Genomic DNA, 13693 nt, shown 5'->3' with positions numbered 1-13693 from the left:
TGCTATTTCTTCTGCGGGGGGGGGGGGGGGGGGGGGGGGGGGGGGGGCGCGTAACCTTCCAATTCCTATATACTCTTGCATTATTTTCAACAGTAGAAAAATGTTATAAATGTACAGACTTAAAGAAAATTCATTCTCTAATCCCATATCCTCAATTCTACTCCTGTTGTCAACAAAATTCTTTTTTTTTTTTTTTTGTTTTTTTGAGACAGGGTTTCTCTGTGTAGCTTTGCGCCTTTCCTGGCTCGCTTTGGAGACCATCTGGCACTCCGAACTCACAGAGATCCGCCTGGCTCTGCCTTCCGAGTGCTGGGATTAAAGGCGTGCGCCACCACCGCCCGGCAACAAAATTCTTTTTAAAGAGTTATCTAGGTAAGTTCTGGGCCAGTCTACTTTCTCCTGGCTCTCACTGGCCTCTCACTGGCCAGTCAGTTTCTTTGCAATTCTTCACGTTCTTCTCTCAGAGTCTCACATGGTCCAGGGTGGCCCTGGTTTTTCTATAAAGCTGAGGATGTGACTCCTGATCCTCCTGCCTCTACCTCTCAAAGATTAGTGGTGTGGACCACCATGTCGAGTCTTCTTTGTTTTTGTTTTTCTGAGACAAAGATCAAAGTACTCTAAGTAGACTAGGCTGGTCTTGCATATTTCTGCTTCCTAATTACAGGAATGTACCATCAGCATGCCTGGTTTTGATGCTTCTTCTACCAATCTCTAAATTCAGAACATGATACAGTCCTCACATCTCTCGTCTCCACCTGTTCTTAATCTTTAGGTGATTTCTTCTAGTTTCACAGCTATAGATAATACCTGCATGCTATTAACTCCAAAATGTATTTACCTAGCTAGGATCTCTAGACATTCTCTACTCTGATATCCACAATGACTTCAATCTGAAAGACAGCAAACCAAACTCCTCTGTACCCAAAGGGGCTTCTACAGCTCTCGCTCTCTCTCTCTCTCTCTCTCTCTCTCTCTCTCTCTCTGTGTGTGTATTTTTTTTTTTTTTTTATTAAAGAGAGGGTCTCACCATGTAACCCTGCCTGGCCTGCAACTCTCTGTGTAGATTAGGCTAGCCTTGAATTTAAGACTTCCTAAGCGCTGGGATTAAAGGCCACCAAGCCTGGTCCTCTCTAAGCAGTCTTAATCTGATGAGTTTTCTTTCTACCACACTCAGTTCTCCATCAAATAGTTTGAGTACTACTTTTAAAAGGAATACATACTTCTAATATATCTTGTTTGTTTTTCAACACAGGGTTTTTTTTGTGTAACAGCTCTGGCTGTCCTGGTACTCACTTTGTGTATCAGGCTGGACTCGAACTCACGGAAATCTGCCTGACTCTGCCTCCCAGAGTGCTGGGATTAAAGTTGTGCACCACCATGCCGGCTACTTCTGGTTATTCTGTGGACACTCCAGCCATGCTCTTCCTTCAGATTTTTGTCACCTGCTAGTCTCTCTGGTCTGCTCTATGTTTGCTCTATTCTTAAACCTCTCTTTCAATTTTTCATTTATGCTCAAAGATCAATATTAGTGATAATTTTCCTCAATTATTCTTATAAAATACTGGCTTGGTACTCCTTATTCACAGTCTAATTTTATTTTTCCTTGTGATACTTTCCTTCACCATAATACACTGTGTTTGCTATGTCCCCCACTAGAATTTAAGCTACACGGGTTAGGGCTTTGCTCATCTCTACCACCAGCTTCTAAAATAGCACCTGACTTTTACTAGCTACATAAATATTAGTTGAATCAATAAAGAAAAGATAGTGCCAAGTATTTGCTACTATTATTGTCTTATTAGAAGATTCCCAGATTAGTGGTCTGGGAATAACCCATTGGCAGAGTTTAGAACAGGCTAGGCCCTTGGGTTTAAACCCAGCACTAGAAAAAGAAAAAAGTCCTAAATTAAGATTAGTCAGGAGAAAACACCTTATTTAGTAAGCAGATGGCAATAATTGTATTTAAATCTTACAAATCACCATTCTCAACATTTAAACGACAGTTTTTTAAAAAGGTACATGATTATAGCATAATCATGGAAAACACACAAAGAAAGCAATTAATATCTTTATTTCAGAGAGCTGAGGGATGCCAGGTGTGATGACTCATGCTGAGGCAGGAGAGTATCTATGGGTTTCATGCTACTTGAATTATTGTTTGTTGCTGGTGTGACACTTTCACCAGCAGGTTTAGCAGATGTAGTTTCTGGCTAACTGAATACACAATCACATCTGGATACAGAGATGCTGCTCCTAACTGTTAATCACAAGTGAATAGAAAGTATCAATTTCAGGCAGACTCTTTCCCCATACAGTACGTTCATTCATTACCTTCTCCAGGTTTGGGGTCCCAGCCCAGTCTCTCTCCTATAGGTGAAAAGACATCTTTCACAAACTCCTGGATTTCCTCATAGAAGTCTGTGTGGGACAAGAGAGTTGAAAGAATCCCCAGGTTACAGCTCAGGTCGCTCCATACAGTATAATTGGGCTCATTCACAAAAGCCTCCATGACTTTTAGAACCTCTACAGTGCTAATGATTCCAGCTCGAGCCTGGGATAGGAAAAAACACAAATTAGCCCAGCCTTCAAACTAAACAAAATAAAAGAAAACAAACATGTACTTTGGTATTATCTACTGCTAGTAATTTTTTTGGTTTAAGGAAATGAGGCTAAGTAAGTTCAGAATACTAGTAGAATATCATCCTATCATGACAAAATCTTTTATTTATTCCTTTGCCATTTGTAAAAGAATTCCTTAAAAAAATTACATTATACCTCATAATTTGGGACCAACAAAAAACAGTTAACTTCTTATTTCTACTCAGTTTCTAGGACATGACTTTAATGTTTTCAATTTTTTTAGACTTTCAGAAAAGCTGCAAGAAGAGTTGGGGCTCTGGTTCTTGACAAAGGCCCTTTCGGGGCTGAACTTGCAAACTGTGTCACCTTGAGCCTCTCCTTCACTCACTTCCAAAAGAACATGAATGGGAAGGCTACGGAGTCAGAGCGCTTGCTCTCAGCACTGACTAACAGGAGTTGGAAAAAGAACTTCTGTTCTATCAGCCAACTGCACAAACAGCCTGCTCTCCTGGGACAGGTCTCCCGTGGCAGTGAGATCAGCAGATGGGAGGATCTGTCCATCAATGCTAATCTGCATTTATGCAAAGAAGGAATCCAATCAGCAATCACAGAGGGCAAGGAGATTTCAGGTCCAATTTAAAGGAACGCTAGAAAGAATGACAATTTTACCACAGGCAAAGACATCCTGAAATTACCTAACCTGCTGGAGTCATAAAGACAAAATACATATTTTGCTGCTTTAAATCCTTCCTGGAACAAAGCCAAATATGTATATAATTCTGGGCCTGATATGCTATAATTTGAGTAATAACATACTGTTAAAACATTCTGGCTTTCCTAGCAAAGTACAAGTACTACTTGAAAAACATAAAATCACTCTGAATTAGTTTTTAAAAAAAATCAGTAGGGAAATTTCTTCATGACTCATTTCCATTTGTTTAGAAAAGAATGGACTTTTTGCTTTACAAAGGATAGTTTAAATAAAAACTAGCTTAGAAACAGTGAAATGGAATTTGCTTCTGGCAAATGATAGAGGTACAATTTTGTCATGTTAATTAATAATTGGCCATTTGCTGTCATCCCAAATGTGCCAACCCTCAGGAAGAACCATACCCTTCTAATTATCCTTTATATACTCCAGGAGAAACAGGAACCTTTAACCAACAAAATGCATCAGATGACCTAAGTGTGAGATGCTCACCAGAGAGAAGAGGTCATTCTGTAATCCAAGTCGATCCACCGGGGGCAGAGAAAGGTCACGGATGCCTGGTAATAAACTTTCCAGCATGGCAGAACTGTACTGAGTCCGGTAAAACCCAACTGTTCCCAGATTTAACTGAAAAGAGCCAATAGTTAGTATTAACTACTTCCTTTCCCCTGACTTTTCTTTGGAGGCAGTGTCTCACTATATCTCTGGCTGTCCTGGAACTCACTATGTAGACCAGGCTGGCCTTAAACTCAAAGAGATCCGCCTCCAGAGTGCTGGGATTAAAGATGAGCACTACCACACTTGATTAGCCACTCCATTTTTAAAAAGATTTTTTTTTTGGGTGAGCATAGTAGCCACCCTGATCTACATGAGTTCCAGGATAGCCAGAGCTACACAGAGAGACCCTACCTCAAAAAAAAAAAAAAAAAAAAAAAAAAAAAAAGTAACAAAAAAACAAACAAAGGTTTTGTTCTTTTTTTTGTTTTTTGAAGACAGGGTTTCTCTGTGTAGTTTTGGTGCCTGTCCTGGATCTCGGACCAGGCTGGCCTTGAAACTCACAGAGATTTGCCTGGCTCTGCCTCCCGAGTACTGGGATTAAAGGCGTGTGCCACCACTGCCTGGCTAGGTTTTGTTCTTTTGGGTGGTGACAGTGATCAAACTCACGGACCATGACTACTAAGCAAGTGTGTTCTTACTGAGCAAGTCCTGTCTTGACAAGCAAATAACAAAAGAACACATGTAAAATGAAATTATCAAGTTTACTTTGTAGAAATACTATAAAAATAGGGCTGGAGAGATAGCTCAGTAGTTAAGAGCACTGGCTGCTCTTCCAGAGGACCCAGGTTTAATTTCCAACACCCATATGGCAGTACACAACAGTCTGTAACTCCAAGATGTGACACACTCACATGGACACACATGCAGGCAAAACACCAATGCAAATAAAATAACACATGAATCATAAAAAGATACTGTATAAATAACCAAACAATTCCCTTTTTTTTTTTTTGTTTTTTGTTTTTGTTTTCAAGACAGCGTTTTTCTATGTAGTCCTGGCTGGCCTGGAACTCACTCTGTGGACTGAACTCAGACATCGGCCTGCCTCTGCCTCCCAAAGGCTGGGATTGAAAGTGTTTACCACCATGTTAAGCTTTTTAGAATGGGAGGGCAGTTTGTAGCTGCAAGACTACAAATGTTTTATGTACAGTCTACTATTTACTCCTTCCTTTCCTTTTCTGAAACAGTCTCACTTACCTAGGCTAGCCTCAAACTCTAATAATCTCTAGCCTCAGCCTACTGGGTGCTGGGTCAGAGGTGTGAGTGACCAAATGTGGTCAACTTTTACTTTTCCTTCCCACACTTCAGTCTTTCCTTCTTCTCCTTGAAAGTATTAGTCTAACTTGAAAGAATACAATTCAGAGCTAGCCACAGAAGGCAGAGTAAAAGAAACGAATCAATTCAGGTGAGGCTAAAAACAGCTATGCCATTCTCAACTCACCTTTACCCACTGGTCTGCTTTGACATTTTTTAAAACTACATTCATCTCTGGTTTATCCATTAGTATTTTTAGTTTAGCTTGGTTGGGGTCTTCACTAGTTGAGATTGTGATAGGAACCATCCACTGAGGACAGTCTTCACCTAAACAAGAAGAGAACAAATAGAAAATTTAAAGACAATGTTACACTTAAAGAAACAGGAGGTAAGGTAGACAGAAGACTGCTAGTATTGTAACAAAGACACATTCTCAGTGTTACACTATGCTTCCAGGTGACTTGAGTAATATTAGTGCAAAGGAAAACATAACTTAATATCAAAATCATAGTTGTCTCAAAGAGAATAATGAACTCAAGCACAGCAGTAAAGCCAACACTGAGTCTGTTGTTCAATTTGAGCAGGGAGAGTTCTCAGGTGTTTTTTTCTTCAAGGGCTCACACTGCTACACCGGGAGAGGACAACCCCTGGGAGCCACTCTATTCCATCACTGAGGAGCCACCTCTAAAAGCCAGAGCATGTGAGAAGGACAACACTGTCTCAGCTATCAAACAGCCAATCAGACTTGGTGTCCGTGCACTGAGAGCTATTTTAAAAAGGCACACAATCAACATTTAAGTAAGCCATATGTCAAGTCACAGCCGGTAGCGGTAGTGGCACACGCCTTTATTCCCAGTACTTGGAGGGCAGAGGCAGGTGGATCTCTGAGGACAGACTGGTCTACAGAGTGAGCTCCAGGACACCCTGGGCCACACAGTGAAACCCAGTCTTGAAAAGACAAACAAATAAACAGGTTAAAACACCACTCCAGCCCCACCACTTAGATACTCCAGGTTTTAATGTTGCCTATACTGTTCTGGTCATAGGGACTATACTGAGATTACTATTTTAAAGGAAAGGAAACTTAAATTTCTTCAATTTAAATGTAATTTCCTGGGTAAAATTTTATAGGTAAAAAGAGCTTCCTTAATGACAGAGGAGTTATCTGAGAAGGTAGTAGTTAAGAGGTCAAACTCAGGGATTTCAACTATCTTATTTGAATTCCCACTCTTTTAAACTTATTACAGGTGACTTGAACAAATTTTTTTGTGGAGGACTGTGGAGAAGTGGGTGATTGAAACAGGGTCTTTCGGGACTGGAGAGATGGCTCAGAGGTTACGAGCCTGACTGCTCTTCCAGAGGTCCTGAGTTCAATTCCCAGCACCCATGTGGTGGTTCACAACCATCTGTAATGAGATCTGGTGCCCTCTTCTGTGTACATAATAAATAAATCTTTAAAAAAAATAAAATAAAAAAGAAAGAAAAGAAAAGAAAAACAGGGTCTTACTACATAGCCCTGGTTGTCCTGGAACTTGTTATGTAGACCAGGCTGTCCTCAAATTCACAGAGATTTGCATGCCTCTGCCTCCCAAGTACTGGGATTAAAGGTGTACAGCATCATACCCAGCTGACTTTGAGCAACTTAACTAACCTAGCCATACCTTAGCTTTAGCTTTGGTATGTGTAAAAGGAAAATACTACTCTCTACCTTGAAATGACACTGAGAACACAAAGTATGAACCAACTCTAGTGCTGGGTATAATGACTACTAAGAAAAGACAATTATCACTGGACTTAATACTTACTACACCCAATAACTTTAACAAAAAAAAAGTAACACAGTAATTCCTTCAAGAGTAAGACTAAAGAAATCATTTCTTAGGTATTCCAACCCTTTTTCACTCATTTTCAATAAGACATAAAATTTTAAAGACTGGGGCTGAACAGATGGCTCAGTAGTTAAGAGCACTGGCTGCTTTTCCAGAAGACTTGGGTTCAACTCCCAGCATCCACATTGTGGCTAACAATTGCCAGTAACTTCTATTCTAGGGGATCTAATGCCCTCTTCTAGCCTCCTTATAGTACCTGCATATAGTTCATGCACATACAGACAGGCACACATATACATAAAATAAATTAAACTCAAAGTATAACTACACAAAAAATAAATAACATGCTATTATTTACTCTTAATTTGAAAAACCACTAGTAAGAACCCAGAATTTACTGATCAGCCCATCTTTTTTCATAGCTGAGGACCGAACCCAGAGCCTTGCACTTGATCAGCCCCTCTTATAGCATGCTGCTCACCCACATATGGTCCACTGGCACAGAACTTCTTTTGAGACAGCCTCAGCACTCTGTCATCTTCTACCTACAGAAGCAAAGCAAAGGCTGTAATAACAATGGTGACGAAGGAGGGGTGTTTCTGTGACAAAGATAGACAGTACAAACAAATGTCTTATGTGATACAGATGAGGTACTAAAGAATAGAAAAAAAGTCACTCTTGAGGGAGGGGATCTAAGCTCACCCCTAGCTGATAAGCAGCTGCCCTGGGGTGGGAGATGTCGATTTTCTTCAGATGTGTGGCCCCTGTAGGTTGTGCATGCTCCAGTGGCTGGGCCTATAGCCATGTGCATGCAATGAGTTATTTAAAAAAAAAGGGGGGGGGAACATGAGGGTGGGAATGGGATGTGTGGGGAAGAGTTCTGGGGATGCAAGATACATTGTATATATGTATAAAACTGTCAAAGAATAAATTAAAAAGTCAATCTTTTTTATTTAGACCTCAGAAGAAAAACAAATAAAAGGGCCTGTTTAAATGCCCTAGAGACCAGCTCTCAATATATACACAAAATAAATTTAAATATAGTAAAACTTTTCAAAGACCAATTTCTATGTAATGACTCCTCTGAAGGTGTGAAATACTCAGATGAGAGAAATTCCTAAAAGCAACTTATTTGTCTTTAAAAATATACAGAACAAAAAGCCAGGAATGCCAATGCCCACCGGTAATCCCAGTTCTTGTGAGTGGGAACCAGAAGAGTAAGACTTCCAGGTCGCCCTTGAATATGCTACACAGTGAGTTGAAAGTTAGCCTAGGGGGTTGGAGAGATGGCTCAGTGGCTAAGAGCACTGACTGCTCTTCCAGAGGGCTGGGGTTCAATTCCCAGCACCCACTTGGCAGCATATGACTGTCTGTAACTCCACTTCCAGGGACCTGACACCCTCACACATGCACATGAAATAAATTTAAATAAATAATTAAAAAAAAGAAAGAAAGTTAGCCTAGGCTTGTTCAACTCCCCCCAAAGTATACACAACAAACAAACCAATCAAATTGTACTACTCTTTATAGAAAAAGATTGTATCTAGAGTTTTTTCCCCACTTTATTAGATTAACAGGTAGATTCAATATTCAGAATTCAAATCTTAGACTGCTACTTGTCAGATGTAAAAGCAATACACATCTTTTTTCAATGTACAAGTTTGCAATAAAACACAAATGTGAAGGTGAGGGTGACTGCAAATAACTAGAAAACCAAAAGCAGTAAATTATATGTTTTCAAAAACTAGTTTGGGTGAGATGACAACTCAGCATAATGCCTGCTACGCGAACACCAGGACCTGAGTTCAATCCCCAGGACCCATGTACAAACTGGGGTGTGAGAATGAACACTTAGAACCCAGTGTCTGCAAGGGAGAAACAGCAGAGCCTGGAGCCTATTGACCAGTCCACCTAGTTAAACTGTCAAATCCCAGGTTCCAGTGAGAGATCCTGTCAGAAAACCACGTGTACAGCCTACTGACCTCTATCCTTTACCACCTGCATGCACACACACAAACATGCACACCTACACCATGCATTCAACCCCAACCAGAGGGAAAAAAAATCCAACCAATAGACAGTCATATTCTTGACTGCTCATCAACATTACATTCTGGGATGTTTCAAAGAGCACACAAATACCAATGTACATAAAATACAAATAAATAGATTATTTAAAGAGCACACAATATAAAAGATTTGAACTTACTTAAATTAAATGTAAACCTAGACTAAAAAAATGACCTTAGTAACTAACTAAGTACAAGAAACAGAAATGAAATTCAGGCATAGTGTCACAACCTTTAATCTCATTACTGGGGAAGAAAAGGCAGGCAGATCTCTGGAAGTTCGAAGCCAGCCAGGGCTACATAGGAAGACCATGTTCCCAAAACCAAAACAAACAAAAAAGAAAAAATAAACAAGCAAGCAAACAAATAAGAAAAAAGAAAAAAGGTTGGGCTGGGTGGTGGTGGTGCATGTCTTTAGTCTCAGCACTTGGGAGGCAGAGGCAGGCGGATCCCAGTGAGTTCAGGGCCAGCCTGGTCTACAAAGTGGGTTCCAGGACAGCCAGGACTGTTGCACAGAGAAACTCTGTCTCAAAAAAGAACAAAACAAAAACAAACAAAAATTTACAATTAGGTAAAAATATTTTTTTAAAAAAGAGGTATTATGGGTTATGGATATTATGCATTCTAGAATTTAAGAGATCCGGGCCAGCTAGGACTGCATAGCGATAACCTGTCTCAGAAAAATCAAAACAAAACAAAAACACCATTGTACACGCTCATTGGCTAGGCATTGGGACAAAAACTAATAAAAACAAAGACAGAAAGGCCTTGAAAGTACCTGGATAGAAAAGTAAAATGAATTTTTAGAGTACTGGGAAGTGGAGAATTACTGTTCTCTGTTGTAACTCATGTATTCACTGAAATCTACTTTTTATTCCCCCCACTAAGGCAATATAGCTCTGGCTGTCCTGGAACTCATGATGCAGACTAGGCTGGCCTAAGACTCACAAGAAGTCTGTCTACGTCTGCTTCCCAAGTGCTGGGACTAAAGGTGTGTACCACTACACCAGGCAGGCTACTGAAGTCCTTATAAGGGTGCTGAGCCTAAAGAAAAAAAAAGTATCATCTAATAGTCTTCATTAAGTGTAATCATTAATAAGCTTACCAGTTTTGAGGAATGAAATCCTCAGAGAAAAAACAGTCATCCTTGAGCACTAATACTCTTTTCGTTTTTTCAAACCATCTGGCTAGGCTGTCCTGAAACTCATGACTCCTCCTGTCTCTCCTAAGTCCAGAGATCACAGGGATGAGATACCACACCTGGCAGTACAAGGGCTTCTTATGTATAGGTTTACCTGTTCAGCTTCCACATAAATAAGAGGGAATCCCATTTGTTTGGTCCAGGTATTCATCACAGCTGCTATAGGTTTACCACTGGCATTTTCCAAACTTTCCCATAGATCCTCTAGAAGGAAAATGAAAATAATAACCTGAAATGTTTATGTTTCTTTCCTAAATCAGAAAATTCATTTAACCCTTAACATTGCATGGCTTACCAACTGTTTTCTCTAGCACACAGAGGGTCGAACAAATGCCCTACCCACAATGCTATAACTAAGTAAATTCTACTCTAAAGAGTATTTCAGGGGACGACTCACTTGGTACAATTCTTGCCATACCATCATTCACACAAAAAATTGAATTGGGGCCTTCAATCCCAGCACTTGAGAGGCAGAGGCATGAGGACATATCTGAGTTTGAGGCTAGCCAGATCTACATAGTGAGTTCCAGGACAGCCAGACTATGTGGGAAAAGCCTGTCTTTAAAAAAAAAAAGGAAGGAAGGAAAGGAGAGAGACAGAGACAGAGACAGAGACAGAGAAAGAAGAAAATTAGGAGTAAGCTTATAAGCCCCCAGTGCTAGAGAAGCAGACACCAGAGGGGGTCCTGTCTGTTGACCGGCTATACCAGCCTAGCAGATGAGGTTCAGGGAGAGATTCTTTCTCAAAACAAGTAAGATAAGCCAGGCGGTGGTGGCGCACGCCTTTAATTCCAGCGCTCAGGAGTTAGAGCCAGACAGGATCTCTGTGAGTTCAAGGCCAGCATGGTCTACAGAGCGAGATCCAGCACAGGCACGAAAATTACACGGAGAAACCCTGTCTCCAAAAAAACAAAAACAAAAACAAAAAACCAAGTAAGATAGACAGCAATTGAGGAAGATATTCAACATTGACGCTTGGCTTCTGCATGCACATATGTGCCCACACCCTTGACACAAACAAAAAACAACTGGACGTCTATTCTAAGATTAATTTAATCATTCTGGTCAATAAGAAAATTAAAAATTATCATAAATGAGACAAACAGATAAGTTCAAACAAAAAGAAATCAAAACAAAGTCACAGAAATATGTTTAAGCTCATTAAACATTCGTTGACAAATTTAAAATCCATTATATCCATTCAAGTAACTTAAGTTAAAATATATATTCAACGTTGCCAGGCGTGAAAGTTGGGCTGGAGCTATGACTCAATGGTTAAAAGCATTTGTTGTTCTTGCAGGGGGCCAGTTTCCCAACACTCATGCATGGCTATTTACAACAACCTGTAACTCCAGCTTTAGGGGATCTGATGTCTCTGGTCTTCGGGGACTCATGCATATGTACAGGTATGGACCCATATACAGACACATACACACAATTAAAAACAATCAAACAAGCAAAACAAAACTAGGGTGGGGCTTGTAAGTAAAAGCACTTGCTATACAAGCCTGACACCTGAGCTCTACCCTCACCGTTAGTGACAGAAGAGAATCAACTCTCAAAAAAGTGTCCTCTGACGTCTACATTTGTTGTGTGGGCGCGAGCACATGCGCGCACGCACACACGCCCCCCCACACACACACACACACACACACACACACACACGGTGATGTTGCTGGATGTCATGGAACACATGAGGCAGAAGCAGGAGGATCCCTGCATGTACAGGGAGAACTCCGTCTACATAGCTGGTTCCAGGACAGCCAAGACTACATCATAGAGGACACTGTTCCCACAATCCCCAAAAAAAGAAAAAAAATTAAATTAAAAAAAAAAAGAAAAAAGAAATCAGTAACAGCACAGAAAAGTACAGAAGGATAAGGAGATGATAGTAAAAACATAGCCAAGAGCTAAAGTATTCAGGGCAGTATGGCTTACACAGAGGTATGGACCGCAACATGAGAGAATTACAATAGGAAGTAGGACAGTACTTGGGAGAAGCAGCTTCAGCCTTAGCTTAGGAGACGAACAGAGCGAAGCCACAAGGACTGGGTCAGTAGGCAATCACGAAATTCTAATAGCTCACAAAGTCGTGTATTTGGGGACTAGTGATGAGGAAAGACAGAAGGCACTGCAATTTTTGCAAAAAGACGGTTTACAAACTCATTCACGGCAGCCCAAGCATACAAGAATGACAACCATCTTTCATAAACAGCTGGAATAAAAACATTAAGTAGCCGGGCGGCAGTGGCACACGCCTTTAATCCCAGCACTCAGGAGGCAGAGGCAGGTGGATCTGTGAGTTCAAGGCCAGCCTGGTCTCCAAAGCGAGTTCCAGGAAAGGCGCAAAGCTACACAGAGAAACCCTGTCTCGAAAAAACAAAAAACAAAACAAACAAAAAACATTAAGCAGATTTTGTTATTCAAAGTGTAGTCCGTGATCTGCAAATAACTCATAAAATGACGTTTGTGTGTAAAATAACATTTTCTCTTCAGCACCCCCTTGTCTGGTGTTGAGGAATCAAACCCAGGGCCTTTATCTGTATTTCTATCTCAAGTTACTAGGTATTATCTTGGAGGCCAGGGTACAGCTCAGGCTGGAGGAGTATGTGCTCTGCATGCCTTGGACTGACCTCCAGCTTGACAAAAAGAGGAACGCAAGGATGGAGACAGAGATTAAAACAAAAACTCCAAGATTACCTGTGGAAGCATTCTTTTGTTGGAACTTGGTTAAATACATATTCATTCCATTCTTAAAGTCCTGAAAAAATAAAATTTTTAAAGTCAAGTGACTCAGACCTCAGAATTTATAGTAGACATGTACATTAGTCAAAAGTAAATATACTCAAATACTACAGTAACAGACTCTGAAAAACATATATCCTTTTGAAGCCCACTACCTTTTACCTAAGAGTAACTACCCTTTATCTTTGCTGGGGTGTTTTTTTTTGTTTTGTTTTGTTTTTCTTTTTGAGACAGGGTTTCTCTGTCTGGAACTCGTTTTGTAGACCAGGCTGACATTGAACTCACAGAGATCCACCTGTTTCTGCCTCACAAGTGCTGGGATTAAAGGTGTGCGCCCGCCCCCCCAGCTCTACTTTTGCTTTTAATGTGGTACCTTTATTTATTTATTTTGACAGTGTGGTGGTTTGATTGAGAATGGTCCCCACAGGCTTGTATGTTTGAATTCTTGATCCCCAGTTAGTAGAACTGTTTGGGAAGGATTAGGAGGTGTGGCCTTTTTGGAGGAGGTGTGGTACTAGGGGCAGCCTCTGAGGCTTCAAAACACTCTTGCCATTCCCATTTAGCTCTATCTGGTGGCTTTGTCTCAAGAGTAGAGCTGTTAGCTGGGTGGTGGTGATGCATGCCTTTATTTCCAGCACTTGAGAGGCAGAGGCACACGAATTTCTACATTTGAGGCCAGTTTAGTACAGAGTAGTTCCAGGTCAGCCAGGGCTGCACAGAAAAACCCAACCTCAGGGGGAAAAGGGTGT

At 40.7% G+C, this 13693-nt stretch overlaps 1 protein-coding gene across 4 annotated transcripts in view; it reads right to left on the bottom strand.

The window, feature by feature from the left end:
* The window catches only part of Npepps (aminopeptidase puromycin sensitive), an 89602-nt gene that overhangs the window by 16029 nt on the left and 59880 nt on the right, over positions 1-13693 (bottom strand). For all 4 annotated transcript variants that reach the window (XM_037201294.1, XM_028869070.2, XM_037201292.1 and 1 more), the window contains 6 exons: positions 12900-12960; positions 10295-10404; positions 7412-7475; positions 5289-5428; positions 3782-3916; positions 2332-2551 (listed from right to left, as the gene is read on the bottom strand). In XM_037201294.1, coding sequence (XP_037057189.1) covers positions 2332-2551; positions 3782-3916; positions 5289-5428; positions 7412-7475; positions 10295-10404; positions 12900-12960 — 730 coding nt within the window. The remainder of the gene's footprint in view (positions 1-2331; positions 2552-3781; positions 3917-5288; positions 5429-7411; positions 7476-10294; positions 10405-12899; positions 12961-13693) is intronic.

The sequence above is a fragment of the Peromyscus leucopus genome, chromosome 8b (assembly GCF_004664715.2).
Source record: "Peromyscus leucopus breed LL Stock chromosome 8b, UCI_PerLeu_2.1, whole genome shotgun sequence".
Lineage (NCBI taxonomy): Eukaryota > Metazoa > Chordata > Mammalia > Rodentia > Cricetidae > Peromyscus > Peromyscus leucopus.
Note: the sequence above shows the minus strand (reverse complement) of the source record. Positions and strands in the feature narration are given on the sequence as shown.